This window comes from Martes martes (genome assembly GCF_963455335.1).
Source record: "Martes martes genome assembly, chromosome: 13".
Taxonomy (NCBI): Eukaryota; Metazoa; Chordata; class Mammalia; order Carnivora; family Mustelidae; genus Martes; species Martes martes.
In genome coordinates, this window is record NC_137901.1 from 8,946,515 (window position 1) to 8,962,708 (window position 16,194).

General features: G+C 38.8%; 1 protein-coding gene across 1 annotated transcript in view; it reads left to right on the forward strand.

Moving 5' to 3' along the window:
* The window catches only part of TMX3 (thioredoxin related transmembrane protein 3), a gene marked incomplete at its 5' end in the record, with an annotated part of 44,281 nt that extends 28,989 nt beyond the window's left edge, over positions 1-15,292 (forward strand). Inside the window, 7 exon segments of the mRNA XM_080821086.1 lie at positions 378-476; positions 2,806-2,863; positions 3,054-3,107; positions 3,940-3,996; positions 8,344-8,473; positions 10,271-10,339; positions 11,759-15,292. Coding sequence (XP_080677212.1) covers positions 378-476; positions 2,806-2,863; positions 3,054-3,107; positions 3,940-3,996; positions 8,344-8,473; positions 10,271-10,339; positions 11,759-12,016 — 725 coding nt within the window. The 3' untranslated portion in view covers positions 12,017-15,292.
* Positions 15,293-16,194: the final 902 nt, after the last annotated feature.

Sequence of the window (16,194 nt, forward strand, 5' to 3'; positions counted from 1 at the left end):
ACAGTTATATTGTAATAATGTTTTACAACCTGCTTTACCACTTATTAATTTTCCAAAAACTATAAATGGTCTTCCTCAATCTGTTCCATAATTATTTAAATTATTTCCTGTTTAAGGTATTTCACTTATTTCCTTTATTTTTATTTCCTTATTTTTTGCTTTTTTTTTTAAATGATGCTGTAGTGAGGAATTTCTTTGTCCATTAATGCTTTTGTATGTCTCATTGTTTGCTTAGAATAGATTCCTAAAAATGAAATTTATGAATTTAAGATTATGATTCTGTGTCAAGGCATTTTATACATTTTGCCAGATTAGAACTTTATAAACATTTAAAACTCTTATTTACATATAACTTATTAACTTTTTTTATTTTTAAGAGTACGAGGATGGTGATCTGTCATCTTGGATCAACAGGGAGAGGTTTCAGAACTACCTTACTATGGATGGCTTCCTCTTGTATGAACTTGGAGACACTGGTAACAAGCGTATATACAACTCTCCATCACTCTGCAGAATTTTCCTTAATTGATTTCTTAAATCTGATTCTGTAGGAAATGAATTTTAAACTCTCTTTCATAATTTCCTTCCTTTTTAAGACTTGAATGCCATTTCTTCTTCATGAGAATATAGATTAATTTTAGCAAAGAAGCAACATTTGTATGGGGAACAAAGATGAGTTAGTTAGGAAAGGTTTACTAGTTAGAACTGATAGCAACAGGAAAAGCAGAGGCTGGATAATAAGGAGATGAGAAAAAATAACAAGGAAGTTGTATTGGGGGCTGATTTTGTAGTAGGAGTTGGAATACACCTCATCACGACCTTTGAAACCCGCTTTTACTTGTGAGGAAAATGTGGGCGCCACACTGGTGTGGTTCTTCAAGTCACAAGATTGAAAATGACAAGCGAAGTAAATACATTTATAGATGCAAAGATGAAAGCTGTAAGAAGCTGTGAATGGAGGGTCTCAAGTAGATGCAAACTGCCACGATTATAAGAAGTTACCATGTAAAGTTTTAGGAGGAAGTATTTTGTAAATTTATAATGAATTAGAGAAACCACGGATATTATTGCCACATTGTTTTCATGCACAACTTCGTGATAAGGGGGATTGAAATACAGGTTTAGATTTAATAAAATGGGAAAATTGTACTCAAGGTTCAATTTTTTTATATGAGAAGTACTGTGCGTAGCTTCTCCTCTTCGTGATTTCCTTCTTTTGAGTCCGATTAAGAATACAAATTAGAAATGTTCTAATAGGTTCTCACGGTGTTTTCAAACTCTTCGGATATTTGCTCTGGCTCCTGAGCCTGCTTATTCATGTTCTGTGTCTGGTGACGTGTCCGTCTCTGTTCACCCTTGCAGAGGGAGGCGTGTGTTAGCACTCGACGTTGCTGTGGATGCTGTCAGAGATTGTGGGTTTACTTTTGGATTCTTTCAGACTCCTGTGAAGGGAAAGGGGGAACAATCTAGGAATACAGTAGTTTTGCTCTCAGTTCAGTAGTCATAGGAGACGGCATGACCTTGAGGTAATTAAAACAGGCAGCTCGGGCCCTGTGCGGCTAGTGTCTTCTCCCAGATGAGTTTGGAAAGAAGCTGGCTATGGAATGTTCCTTTTTTGTATCCAACCTCATGGCCCTTGTTTGGTTGTGCTGCTGCAGCTCTGCTCCTGCCCACTGTCCCACCTGGCCCCTCGGCCCACAAGCGCAGACGTCCAGGCGCTCGGTGCTTGCGGACAGTCTCGTCTTTCTTGGAAGTCCTGGCGACCGCGGTCCCTGCATCCTCTGACCGCGCCTCCGTCCCCTTCTCCTCTCCCTCGGCTCGTCCCTCACTCTCCCTTCTCCAGCCGCGCTGACGTCTCTTAGGAGGCCGTGCACCTTGCATCAGCGCGTCTTTATACCTGGAAGTGTGCAGTTAATTTATGCTCATCGTCAGACCGAGTATCGCTTTCTCAGCAAGTCTTCTAGGCAGGCGCTCGGCCTGCCGACGTTCACGCTAGTCTCTTTCCGAACACCTTCACGGCTCTTCTCCTGGTTAACCGTTCATTTTTGCTGTGTTGTAAATGATCTTTGGATGTCTCTGTTGTCTTCCCCGCTAGACTGCGCTTCCCACCAGCTCAGAGCCGTGTCTGTGGGCGCATCACTCCCCGGGGCCAGCCCTCAGCTAGGAATGGTGCTTCGCAGGTGTCTCCCGGCCGGCCTAGAACGGGGCCCGCACGCCCCGCTGCAGCGTCTGGTCTTCTGACTCCAGTACCAGTGCTCTGGCTACTGTGTCAGCTGTCGCTAGAGGATGTTCCAGACGAGTGTGATTTATGTTGTGCTTAGGGCTAAATTTGAGTCCGTTTCGTTTTGTGTATTAGTACAGGCAAGTAGTGACTTGACCCGTGGTACTGGAGGGAAAAGCATGTAAAAATCCTTCTCTTGTTATTTGTCATTCTTTTAGAGTTACAGTAACTAATAATAAATTCCTTTTATCAATTAATAATAAATTTCTTTTATTTCTTAATGTCTTAGATTTTGACAAAGTACTCATTTTAGTCAGTTTGTGGGTACTGTGAAAACAATACAATTTAGTATATAAACTGTTAAATATTTACTATTATTTACATTTGGGGGATGGGAGGTGGGAGGGAACCTCTCACTTCCAGTTGACTGATTCATTGATTCATTCTGCTGTGCGTAACATGTAGCATAATCGGAATTAAATTCTAGAAACTATTTACTAATTCCCAGTTCACAGCTACAATAATAATTGAAAAGTTTGTATGATGAGGGCTATTGAATTTAGATATGTCATTCTTAATTTCAGGAAAGCTTGTGGCTATTGCAGTTATTGATGAGAAAAATACATCAATTGAACATACCAGGTATAGTGTCTTGAAATAGTTTTAAGCTTCACATACCATCTAACTTTACAGACTTTACGTGGCTTCAGATAAACGTGATCTAGTGTCTTACTTTCCCCACAATATTAGATAAGGCAGCAGATATTACAATTGAAAAATGATAATATATTTTTGAAGTGAAGAGATGACATATTCATGTATTCTTTCACAGATTAAAGTCAATTATTCAGGAAGTTGCTAGAGATTACAGAGACCAATTCCACAGGTAGGTGCTTGCGTTCAAGAAGATTCCTTTATTTTTGCTTAACTATATTTTGTAGTATAGTACAGCAAAAGTGGAACTGTTTTATGCTTTAAATCAAGATACTGAAATGAATTACAGTGTTTTGTATTTCAGTATGAATTGTTTGGACTTGCTCTGTCATACAAGTGAAAAAAAACTTTATAACTTGTATCATACTTGCTTCTTGATGGGATTTGGGATACATTTGTTGTTAGGAAATATACGTAAGTACTCATACATTTGAGATAAAGTCAAGTGAACAATCACAAGTTAGATATAGACAAATGATGATTATAACAGGAACTCAGACAGTAACTGAATATAAAAAATAAGTGATCTTGTTGCTTTGTGCCCAATCATTCTGTTTCTTGCTGCCATAACAGACAGCCTATAAATTTGTTATATTATTTAATTATTCCCTTTTTATTCTGAGTCTTCTAATGATTGATCAGTGATATTTATATTTATATTTTGCCTGTTACATAGTATGAGCATCTTCTTATAAATCCTTTGGTAAACGAAGTGGGTTATTTTTCTTAAACATATTTTAGTTAGAAATGATTATATTGACCTACATTTTAAATATATAGAGTACAAATATCTTAAATTTATTTACTCGTACTCATATGTATTTTATCTCAGAAGCCTGTAGAAGTCATACTCTTTTCTGCATTTATTTTATGTGAGTTGTATGTTAAGTGTTTACAGTGTTTACATGCTCCAGCCCTGACGTTCAGTTCTTCATACGCATTTACCTCGTTTTGTACCTAATACTGCTTTCTCTCTTTTTCTTTTGGTTATTGTTGTTGGTTAGGGATTTTCAGTTTGGCCATATGGATGGAAATGACTATATAAATACCTTGCTGATGGAGTAAGTAAAGTTCTAAATGACTGAGTGATTTTGCTCTCAATTTTGTCAGTTTTAAAATTTCTGTTTCTGAGACACTTTTAAAAGCATTACTGGCTGGGGAAAAAGTGAATTTTTCATCTATGCTGATGCAGATATTCTCCCATCAAGTATTGTACTTTAGTTTTTAAATCTAAATTGGAAACTCACTGAACTTTGATATTGCTCTATATTAAAAAAATGTATCTCTCAGTTCCATGTTAAAAATTTATCTCTAAATTCCATGTATTTTGGAAAGAAGACAGCATTCAAAAATTAAAAATCTTGTAGATTCTGTTTAATGCACACCTTACCTTAAGTTCAGTTTCCGTGAGTAAAGGTAAATTAAGTAGGAAGTTTTTACATTCAAGAATTGGCTGCTGTACTAGAAGAATTTATTTTAACAGAGTAAAAATAACGTTACAGAGAAAACACACAATTCTAAAATAATTCCATCAGTTATGTTTATGACATAAAAATCTCATTTGCCACTTCAAAAAGTTGTTACTAGAAAACATCATACTTAGAGTAAATTAATTTCAGATAAGAAGCTACTCTGTGCAGTAGACATAGTATTTACTGTATGTCACACACTATGTTTGGTACTCTTGATCCAGAAAATGAGTAGAGTCCCTGTCTCCAAATGTTTGTAGTCTGCTGGGTAAGACAACATAGTATTTGCAAACCTGTACGAAAAGGTCTTTATAGTATGGGGTTCTGGAAACATACAGGCTCCCACCCACACCCCAGTACACACAAAGGCGGAAGGGATCAGAAGATGCTTGTCAGAGGAGGCAGTAATGAAGTTACACGGAAGAAGAATGCGGAGACATTATTTCAGGCAGGGCATCGGAGCACACACAAGAGCTGGTAGGAGAATGGAGCTCTGGAGGGCGTGGACCTGAAAACCAGCCCCTGAAGTGAAGATGAGGAAAACTTACTGGAGATAAGTGACCTTGTCCAGCAGTGTCGAGGTTCCAGTTCAAGTTACCATGATACTGTGTTTTGGTATTCTCCAGCTTTGCTCAGTAGCAAAGGGGTAGCAGTTGCCTTCATTCATGTTTCAGTGTATTACTCCATTTTACAAGTAAGAACACTGGGGAAATAAAAATGAAACTCACAACCCAAAATAACATTCAGAATTTTCAGTTGAAAGCCTAAAGTTATAAATTAGTGTTACTTTTATTCATTTTTATTTATTATCCCTCTTATTCCAATAAGAATGTGAGACTTTCTACTAGTGATATAAAGTACCAGATATAATATACAATGAAGAAATCAAGACAAAGGAAAATAAAGTAAAGGATCTGTGTCATTTTAGGTATTTATCATTTATAGATAATTACTAAAGTTACTTGAAAATTTTGGCCCTGAATTTTTAATACTCAAAACAAAGTAGAAAAACATTATTTGTACATTTCCCATAGCCTATAAAATAACTTTGGGTTATAAGGAGTATGGCAGACCTTGTAGAAAGCTAAGAGAAATTGTTATGCTATAGAAACTCATAGAAGGGGACACTCTATAGTAGAAATATATATATTTTTTTGAAATGTATTTTTGATAGGGATTTTTACAGTATATATAGTAGGGACTTTGACAGAACCATTTCCTATAATGTTCTTCGAGGCAAGCCAATATTCAATAAAACATTGTTTGTAAGAGGCTAAAGCAATTTGGGTCCAATAAGCAATTCCTTGATTCAGGGTAATACTCAGAATGTGTACAGATGAATGGATATTCCTTCAAAAGTATGATTATTAATGTGAGTTGTGAGATAGCAGAAATTTTGAGCTACAGTTGTGTTCTGAGAACAATAATCTCTACTAACAACACCTTGTTGCGTTGTGTTGTTTTTTATTCATATCTTGTGTTTTTTTCCTTTTTCAAAATAAGAGGAAGCGCACGATGATGGTTATGTAATAATAATTGAAAGTCCTTATTGAGCACTTAGTTCTGTGACTGGCACTGTACTGAGTGGTTCAATAGGTATTTTTTAAGTTTTACAATAACTCAGTAAGGTGTAAGTACTATTATTATTTCCATTTTATATAGATGAGGAAATTGAAATTTAGAAGAATCTCAAGGAAGTTAAATAATATGCCAAAGGAGGCCCAACAAGTAAGTTAAAGAGATCCAGTTCTCAAGTCCACATCTCACTCACTCCAAAGCTCTTCTGTGACATTAATATTGTCAGAGAAATTAGTGGAATTTAATAGGTATGGATGCCCAAGTATTATTATTATTTTTTTTTAAAGATTTTATTTATTTATTTGGCAGAACAGACAGAGATCACAAGTAGGCAGAGAGGCAGGCAGAGAGAGAGGAGGAAGCAGGCTCCCCGCTGAGCAGAGAGCCCAATGCAGGGCTCGACCCCAGGACCCTGGGATGATGACCCGAGCCGAAGGCAGAGGCTTTAACCCACTGAGCCACCCAGGTGCCCCTACCCAAGTATTTTTAACTTAGGACAAATACATGATACCATGTAAGATAGTTACACACCAGCACTGACTATGTTTTACATTGTCTCAAAATAAGTAGGGTATGGTCAGACCCTAAATCTGTTAAATTGTTTTGTTTGGGGTTTTTGTGAATGTAATTAAGAGGGAATAGGATGAAATGATACTCAATTCAGATCAAATTATTCAAATTGAATTATTTCACAACAGATAGTTTCTAGTTCCACTGTGTATTTAACTTTTTTTTATAATACATGTGTTCATAGGCAGGCTAAGTTCTGATCCATTCTGTTAGAATAGAACTTTTTGCTACTTATGCATTATTACAACTAATAACTAAACTGCTATAAATCAGAAAGTTGTCTTATGTATATTTTATGAAGCAAGAGTGAAGCTAAGATTTTTTTTTTTTTTTTTTTAATTCTACGGTCAGCTAACTATTGCCTAATAATAGCAGGTGATCAACTAGCCTGATACCCTGTGACTTCAAGCTGTGATATGTGCTCTCTCTCACGTACCTGGGCTTGGCTGACGGTGACTGGGCACAGACACATGTGGCTCCAAACTGCCACTGAGGTTCTGAGGTTCAGGTCTGCACAGTCTTGCATGTCCTGACCCTGGCAGGCTATTTCCTGGGGGGGAGTTGTGTGGCCATCACGGAAACTCAGGAAGACAAGCCTGTCCATGCACACACTCTTCAAGCCTCTGTTAACCTTCCCCTTGGCCAAGTCACGTGGCTGCGCCCAACATCAGGGTCACATGAGTGTGTTTTGCCTAACTGGGAAAAGGGGATTGTGTGGTGAGGGTAGAGAGTCAGAGCCACGTTACTTGTGTGGCCATTATACTGTGGTGTGAATTGCTTCTACTGTAAAGTTTTGTACTTTTGCATAATTTTCATAGAGACATACCAATAACCACAAACCCATGTGCAGATGCCATACAGAATCAAGCACCTTCCTCCTTTTATGATTATGCAACAACCTATCCTCAAAAGGAGAAAAATGATTTCAGTGAAATGGCACCCACTAGTAACATTTTCTGTTTGCAAACTGATGTTTGTGGATCAGTGAAGCACTTCCTGAGGATGCGGCGGGATATGTAGGGGGATAGTAGTTCAGAGAATTTGGAATAGTATTTACTGAACGCAGGGTAATGTGCTGAATATTTAACTTGAGTTTTCTCACATAATTTTTACAACCCTCCCACTACTCACCTCTTACCCATTGATACGTGAAAAGCATTAGGCTTAAAAAATGGATTGTGGGAAAGCCCCAGGCTTGAACCCAGCAGTGTGACTCCAGCGACCCTGCTCCTTCCTGTCTCGTGTCCTCAGTGCCCCTTGACTGGACTGGGTTGTGTGTGACCAAACCTGGTGGGATCTGGATGGCAAGGAATAAGATTGCCCAGAAACTGGTACTTCGTGCATAATAAGTTTTAGCTTAATCACAAATACTCAGCTGTCCAATATTATATATTGGAATGTTTCCTTTCATTTTCCCCCTAAGAAAACAAGTGGGAGAGTGGGAGGAGGGGCAGAGGGAGAAACTCTCAAGCAATGTCACCCCTGAGCGTGGTGCCAGTACGGGGCTCGGTCTCACGACCCTGAGATCATGACCTAAGCTGAATTCAAGAGTCAAATGCTTTTAATCGACTGAGCCACCCAGACGCCCTAAAATATTTGTCATAATTTAGCTATTTTTTTTTAATGCACAATTTGAAATTTCCTTCATGTACGCCTAGGGAGGCAAAGCTATTCATACAGCTTCCTCCTTTTGTGATTATAGTTACTTACACATAATATAAATGAATATCAGATTATTTGTTATCTCTGTGTTTAAGGTGTATTTTGATTTCTTTGTTTTTCTGTTTTCAGTGAATTGCAAGTCCCGACCGTGGTTGTACTGAATACTTCAAACCAGCAATACTTTTTACTGGACAGACAGATCAGAAATGCTGAGGATATGGTGCGGTTCATTAATAACATCTTGGATGGCACAGTAGAGGTGAGTCCTTCGCTTCCGATTCAGAGGGACTTCCTGAAAGGAGGAGGTCGAGGAGAAGCAAGCTCTCTTCTTTTCCTCGGATTCTGAAAGGAAGAGTCATCCCCTGGGGTGAGGGGCAGTCCTCCCCACCTGGCTTCTCTCACATCACAGAGCCACATTCTCAGACACATAGAAGGTTCTTCTGCGGAAGAAGCTGCTCGTGGGTGGAAATGCCTCTTTTTTACGGTTATGTGGAAGACGGTTTGGGTTGTCACAGTGAGTGGGAGGTGCTGTTGCCGTTTGGAGTTGGGCTGTGGACGCTCAGAGGTCTGCAGGGTTCAGAGCTATCCCAGTATTAAACCTTCCTGGCCCTTAACCTTTCTGGGTTCAGGAGTCTAATTGGGATTAAGTTCTTCAGATTGCTTCTCTAAGAAAACCTGTGAATAAGACTAAAATGTACTGAGGATCAGAGCTTCGGTGGAGAGTTCCAAATCCAGTCATATAAAATATTTCTCAGAAATAATGAATGGAGAAAGGATAAATACCTACCGTTTAGATCACCGTGGATGGAACTGGAAGGTTTGATGCTCAGTGAAATAAGTCAGGCAGAGAAAGACAATTACCATATGGTTTCACTCATATGTGGAACATAAGAAATAGCGCAGAGAACCACAGGGGAAGGGAGGGAAAACTGAACGGGAAGAAATCAGAGGGAGGAAAACCATGAGAGACTCTTGACTCCCAGAAACAAACAGGGTTACAGAAGGCGGGGAGCGGGTGATGGGGTAACTGGGGGGTGGGTATTAAGGAGAGCACATGATGAGATGAGCACTGGGTGTTAGATGCAACTAATGAATCATTGAACATTATATCCATCCAAAACTAGTGATGTACTGTGTGTTGGCTAATTGAATTTAAATTTAAAAAAGAAATCTGAATGGACAGTCTGAATTTTCCATTTTTTCTATAAATCTTACTGCAGGGTAATTCAGGCTGTGGGTTGCAGCCCACATTACAGGGCCATGAAGTTACTTCAGCACACTGACCAGCAAGCATCTTACTTCAACAGACTAGAATAAAATAGAAAAAAAAAATGTGACTTCTAGGTTTCTATGAAAGTTTTGTTCAGGCTTTACAAACTTTATTTGAAAGTTGACTCACAGGCTAACAAGCATTTCTTTTTGGGAACAATCGCTGAGTGGGCATTTCATATTTGTGAAAATAATACTTGTTGAAATGAAACTCACCTCTATGAGGGAGAACTCCTCTATGTATAAGTTAGCGAAATCCAATTCAAACTGTCGGATAACAAAGACAGCCTCACATAGTATGGAAATTCGAGTAATGAGCCAGACTTCAGGGATGGCCAAATGCAGAGATTTGATCGATTTTCATCAGGAATTTTTCTCTGCCTTTCAGCACTTTCAGATGAGGTAGGTGTGGGGTGTGGGGGCTTCATTCTTAGGGAGACACAATAGCAAAGATACCTGTAGCAACCTCAGTTTAACAGGCTCACCTGAACCCTGGAAGTGAGGCAGACCGGGCTGCTGGGTCAGCCTCAGCCAGGCTGCTTGGAGCATGGCGGGGAGACTGAGTCAGAAGAGCATCACAGTGTGTTCCCACAAGAAAGCAGATGAAGCTGAGGCAGAAAAAAACAGTAAATACCGTACTGCATGGCTCTTTCAAGTGCTTGTCGTAATCTCGTAGGGTCAACCCTTGACCTGCAGTCGTAACATTACAGAACAGAAAAATGAAGTCATGGTACTTAAATAACAATTTAATTGTTTTTTGTTTTTGTTTTTTCCTGTTAAACTTAAGGCCCAAGGAGGTGACAGCATTTTGCAGAGACTGAAAAGAATAGTATTCGATGCCAAATCTACTATTGTGGTGAGTTGGGACAGTCTGCTTAGTGTCACTGATAATTGAGAATAGGTCGGTGTATATTTGCTTTATGTCTAATGAAGGCAAAATCTGAAATTTCAAGGATTACGTAAAAATGCATCTTTAATTTGAAAGATAAGAACTAGTCTGTAGCTATATTAAGAAAATATATTCTTCAGGTGGAAATTAAGTTTCTCTAATGACTCATTTCTGTGTGATTGGTGAGTTAACTGGCATTCAGAATCGTTACCTCGGTGACATGACTTCAGAGTGTTTTCCAGACTCTCTTCTCCTGCCCTTTTCAGTCACCGGATCTGAATCCGCTTCAGCGCTCAGTCAGCTTCACAGCACAGGCATTCCTAAATTTGTTTGAGCTTTAGACAACTTTCGTTCTTGAGCTACTGTCTCCAGGGATGTTTCGTTAAGGCCAAAAGCAGTCGTCAAAAGTAGAAATCCTCCGAATCGGCTCTTACGACACCGTGTCTCGCTGCTGCTCTAACTTCCACGTGGTCTCTTCACTTGCTGTTACCCCGCCTCCCGTTCAGTCGTGCACCACTACACAATGAAGACGACTAAACTAGTCCACGCTGATCACGGACCTTCCCTTTTCCGGTGACACCTGTGAGAATGCGCTCTCCGTGTCCCGTGGTCTCACTGTTTGTTGAGTGTTGCGGAAGCGTCCCTGGTGCTCACACCGCCTCCTGCTTACTGCTGCTCAGATGTCGGCCTCAGAACACCCGTATTCCGGGAAGGCTTCTTCCGTTACCTCGGTCCAAAGTGACCTTGCCCTCCTCTGAGTGTGCCTGCGTAGCTCTCGAGTTACAGTCATAAGCTATAGAGGATAGGAGAGTTGAAAAACCTGTACAGCAAAATTGCTTTTACTTTTCTGAGAACTAAGGAGATTGTGTATAAACTGAGGGAGATTATTAAGTTAACGTGGCTTTACTGCTAACCAGCAAGTAAAAAATATTTAAAATGTCATGTGGAGGAACGGGTATATCCCATCTTTACGGTAAATGACCAGCCTTCTCAATGGGCAGAATGGGCAGATTCCTGGAGTCCAGAATACAGCTCCAGAGCTGTTGGCACATAGTTGCCAGAGACCTTTGTGGCTAATAGATTGATGTGAGCTTATAAAATATCCGGTGCCTTTTGCTGCTGCAGGTACCTGGTTACACACACACACACACACACACACACGCGCGCGTGTAAAATTTCTGCCTCTTACAGTGTCTTTAACATGTAGTGCTGCAGAAATATTGACATTGATTCCTTGGAACTAAAAGCAAGTTGAAAAAAAAATAAAATAAAATAAAAGCAAGTTGAGTGGTAGCAAGAGGAAATTTGCAGAGGGTTTTAAATCGTTGATGTATTTTATCCCGGAGTACATAGGAGGAGAACTGAGTTGTGATTATCTTCCCACAGTCTATCTTCAAGAGCTCTCCGCTTATGGGCTGCTTTCTCTTTGGCCTCCCGCTGGGCGTCATCAGTATCATGTGCTACGGCATCTACACAGCTGACACAGACGGAGGCTACATCGAAGAGCGATACGAAGTGTCCAGAAGTGAAAGTGAAAGCCAAGAACCAACAGAAGAAAGCAAAGAACAGGAGCCAAGGAGTGGAGACGCCCTAGTGCCTACAGTGCAAGGACCCAAAGATGTATTAGAAAAGAAGAAAGATTGAGACTTTGCTAGTATAGACTATTTGATAGCATTTCAAATTATTAAAGAGCCTATTTATTGAATTTAGACATTTAATCATGATCTTTACAAAAGAGAATATGTTATTTGTATTTTGCTAATATCAACTTGCATGGGTTAAAGTAGTCCTTCATAAGCAGGGAAATGTTTGGAGCAAAGAGATGAAATGTTCATCCTGAAAAAAAATCCAGACACCCCATCAGAATTCACCTTATAGATGTTATAGCAGATCAGTTCTTTTGCATGTTTCTCTATCTGAATATTCTGTGACACAATTAAGATTCTCGGGCAGAATATTTAAATTGGTCAGTCAGGTAGAAGATACATGTTTGATAAAGAAAAGCAATACCTTCACCCCCCACCATTCATTCTCCTCGTGTTTTAGATGAGATTTACATGGGCAAAATTAAATCTTGAAAATTTAGGCACTTTAAGGAGAACAAACAACTTTTTCCATGGATGAAATTAAGATTATGACTTAAAAGTAATTTGGTTTTATATAGCATAGCAATTTTATTTTTAGTTACTACTTTAAAGGAGAGGAAATGTTCCTTTTTAACTTTATACTCAGTTACATTATGAAAATTTCATATAGGTCTGTACAGTGGGAAAAAATAGTCTTATGTCTAATCTTTGCAAAATAAATGGATTTGATTGGAACACTGATTTTAAACCATGCCCTGGGACATGCTTATCAGGTGTTTCAGTGATTGCTGTAGGAAGGGGAGGGTCTCTGTTTTATATTGGAATTTCTTGTAAAAATTCTCTTTGAGAAAAAGCTCCTACTACTTTTTAAAAAGTAATATATATCAGACCTTTTGTTTATGGTGACTTTGTGGTAATTTATGATATGTGTGTATCTGTGTGTATATACACACACACACACACGCACAATATATTTACATATACATAGATAAAATTTATTGACATATGTCTATTATGTAATATTATGGGCATGTGTATGTTCATAATGAGTAATGAGTGACATAATCAGCCTGTCAACAAAATTTATGAGAACCCAGTGACCTAAGAGATCTGCCAGTTACCTTCTCTGTCCAGTCAGTTCTGACTCCCACTTCAGCCAGTGACCTCTCTTCTTCATAAGGATTTAACACAGGAATTCTGTCCTGAGTAAGGGATAAAAATTGGCATTGTTTTAAGCAACATTATGGTGTATTTATTACAGATTATTTTTTAAGCCCTACATTTGAGCTAAGTTTAGGATTTTTACTAGATGACCATTGTTTGGGTGATGATTAGAATGGTTTTTATTTTTTATTTTTTTTAAGATTTTATTTATTTATTTGACACAGAGAGAGAGAGCACAAGTAGGCAGAGAGGCAGACAGAGAGAGAGGGAGAAACAGGCTCTCCGCCAAGCAGAGAGCCAGACGCGGGGCTCGATCCCAGGACCCTGAGACCATGACCTGAGCTGAAGGCAGAGGCTTAGCCCGCTGAGCCACCCAGGCGCCCCTAGAATGGTTTTCATTAAAGACTGAAATGGTTAATCACTTTAAAAATATGCAACTCATGGTCCTGATCCTGAAGGTGTTTGGACTTTGGTCCTCAAGGCAGCTGCTGGTTGTCTCTGATGCCACGCTGATCACAGCTGAACTGAAACTGGTATCTGAGTACTGAGAAGTTACTAGCAATTGTTTCGTCGTATCCATGTGCTCTTGTAGCATATCATAATCAAATGCCATTAATTTAACAAGTAGATTCCTCTCCGGAGAGTAATGAGGGGTTCTTTTGGAGGATAAATACTAATGTTCCCAGTGGTCAGGCTTGTTTTGCAGCAGTGAAAAAAGCTTCGGTGAGGACAGTGCCTCACTGGAGTCTAATCCAGTAAGGAAGGTAAAGCCAGGCTCCACCAGGGACAGTAGAAAATTATAGAACATGTCACGGTTTTCTTCTTCATGTTTATCATTATCAGATGTCCATTATCTGCACATCTTTGGCCTTTGTCAGGCATCACTTACAGATGAAAGACATGAGTAGAGAAAGAAAGAAAAGTGAAAGCTCAGCATATCTCAAGCGGAAGTCCAGCCATCTTGGTATTCTGAGATTTGCCTGTCGATGAGTTAATGCCTTAGTTCTCTGTTACCTTTTTCACAGCTATGTTGCCCCAAATTCTGTTCGTGTTTCCAAAGTGTGTCTGTTAGGAAACAAATGTGTACGTGGTTTGTAAGTGCACAATTTTCTTTCTTTTTGCATTAGAATTTTGCTTTTTATTTGTTTCTACTTTAGGTTATTATCAGACTTCTCACAAAACAAATTTAAAATTTTTGTTCACTAGTAGGCTTTTCCCTTTAATTTGGTATCTGCACTTAACTAGGAATGCAATTTTAATTTCAGGAAATACTGCTCCCAAATAAAGTTAATTTCCTAATGAATCTAGTAGTAGAATGTAGATATCCTAATTCACTGGTGAGCCATCTTACGATATTAATGAGAATATCCTTGAGTAAGTTGGAGTTTTGCCTTTTCTTTCAGTTGCAATAAAATTCTATTTCTAAATCCTAACAATTCAGGATCCTCGATGGCTTGCTGTTGCTGAATCTAGTGCTCCCACAATATTATATGTAGGGGAAAGAAAGTATGTGTGTTTATCAAGCTTTGCATCCTATTATAGCTTGCAATCCTTTTTGTTTTCTTCATCATACACATTAATATTTCTCTAGCTACTTTATCTGAAACTTGTTTGAGGTGTATTAGACCTGAAGTTTTATTTTCTTCCTCTCCCCTAGTGCTTCCCGGGTATCTGACTTAGAAATAGCATTAAGAGCCAAATGTCTAGAGGTTGATGGAAACTATGTGAGTAGTTAAACAACTATATTATTTTTGTTTAGTGGATTTTTGTGGATGTTATTTGTGTTTTGCTTCAGGGGCTTTTTTGGTTTGGGTTTGCTAAAAAGCAATTTACATATTTTCATCATTGCTTCATGTGATATGGAGGTAGTACAGGGAAAACTACTGAGCTATTCTTATTATGCAGACGTTGTTCAAATAAACCAGTGTGGGATATTAAGACTATCAATTAATTGGTGGATTAGGTTTGCCATTTTATTTTTATAAATATATATTTTTTCTGAATGTGTCTGAGTCCAAGAGTGGGCAAAAAAATAATTTTCTACTTTGGACTAAATCTATAAAGGTTTTTGAAAGTCTGTATTACTAACTTGTTGAATTCATGAAATCTTGCCTTAAGGCACCAATTGTAAACCTTTGATTTTCTAAAATAAATTAATTGAAAACAGTTTATTATTTTTACTATTTATGTTTTGTTTTCAACACTAATAGTTCCTTGTACAAGCAGAGGACAGCTAAGACTGATTTCCAACAAATTATTTTTCCTTTTGTTAAACTGTAAGCTATTTGTCATTATAGAAACATATAATGAGTTTAAACAGACAAGAAGGATCAGAGTGTTACCTAATTCCCTTATAGATGAAGAACCTGAGATTCTTAAGTTATATACATTTTTTTATTTGTAAAACCAGATTATTTTTAAACATTAATTGCAGGGTTTAGAGTTGGACTAATTGGACTTGGGTCTGTGATCAGTGGCTACAGTGGTTATCTTGGACACAACACATCCTCCCGTCCTTTTCATTGTCAGTAAAATGGGAATTGAAAGCCTCAAGGTATTCTTTTTTTTAAAATAGCATCAAATGGGGAGAGTATATTATGAAAAAATGTTTGTACAAATAGTATTTTTAATCAATTTTTCATATGTTATACCATGAACACTTTTTTTTTTTTTTTAAGATTTTTTACTATTTATTTGATAGTGAGCGAGTGAGAGCCCGAGCAGGGGGAGGGTCAGAGAGGGAGAAGCAGACTCCCCGCGGAGCAGGAAGCCCAATGTCGGACTTGATCCCAGGACCCCAGGATCATGACCTCAGCTGAAGGCAGATGCTTAACTGAAAGAGCCACCCAGGTGCCCCAACCATGAGCACGGTTTTTTAGTGAGAATTGCTCTGGCGCTGGAATAACAGCCCAGAAATCGGCTGTCCCCAAACAGGAATACTACAGACTCGCTGCTCATCAGGAGCGTCCCTGCTCAGAGAGACCAAATGTGTCCACTACGTGAATTCCCTGGGTGGTGACAGGCTCGCACGTCACTGCCAAGAGGCTGGACTATGTTGTGAGTGTTGAGTCC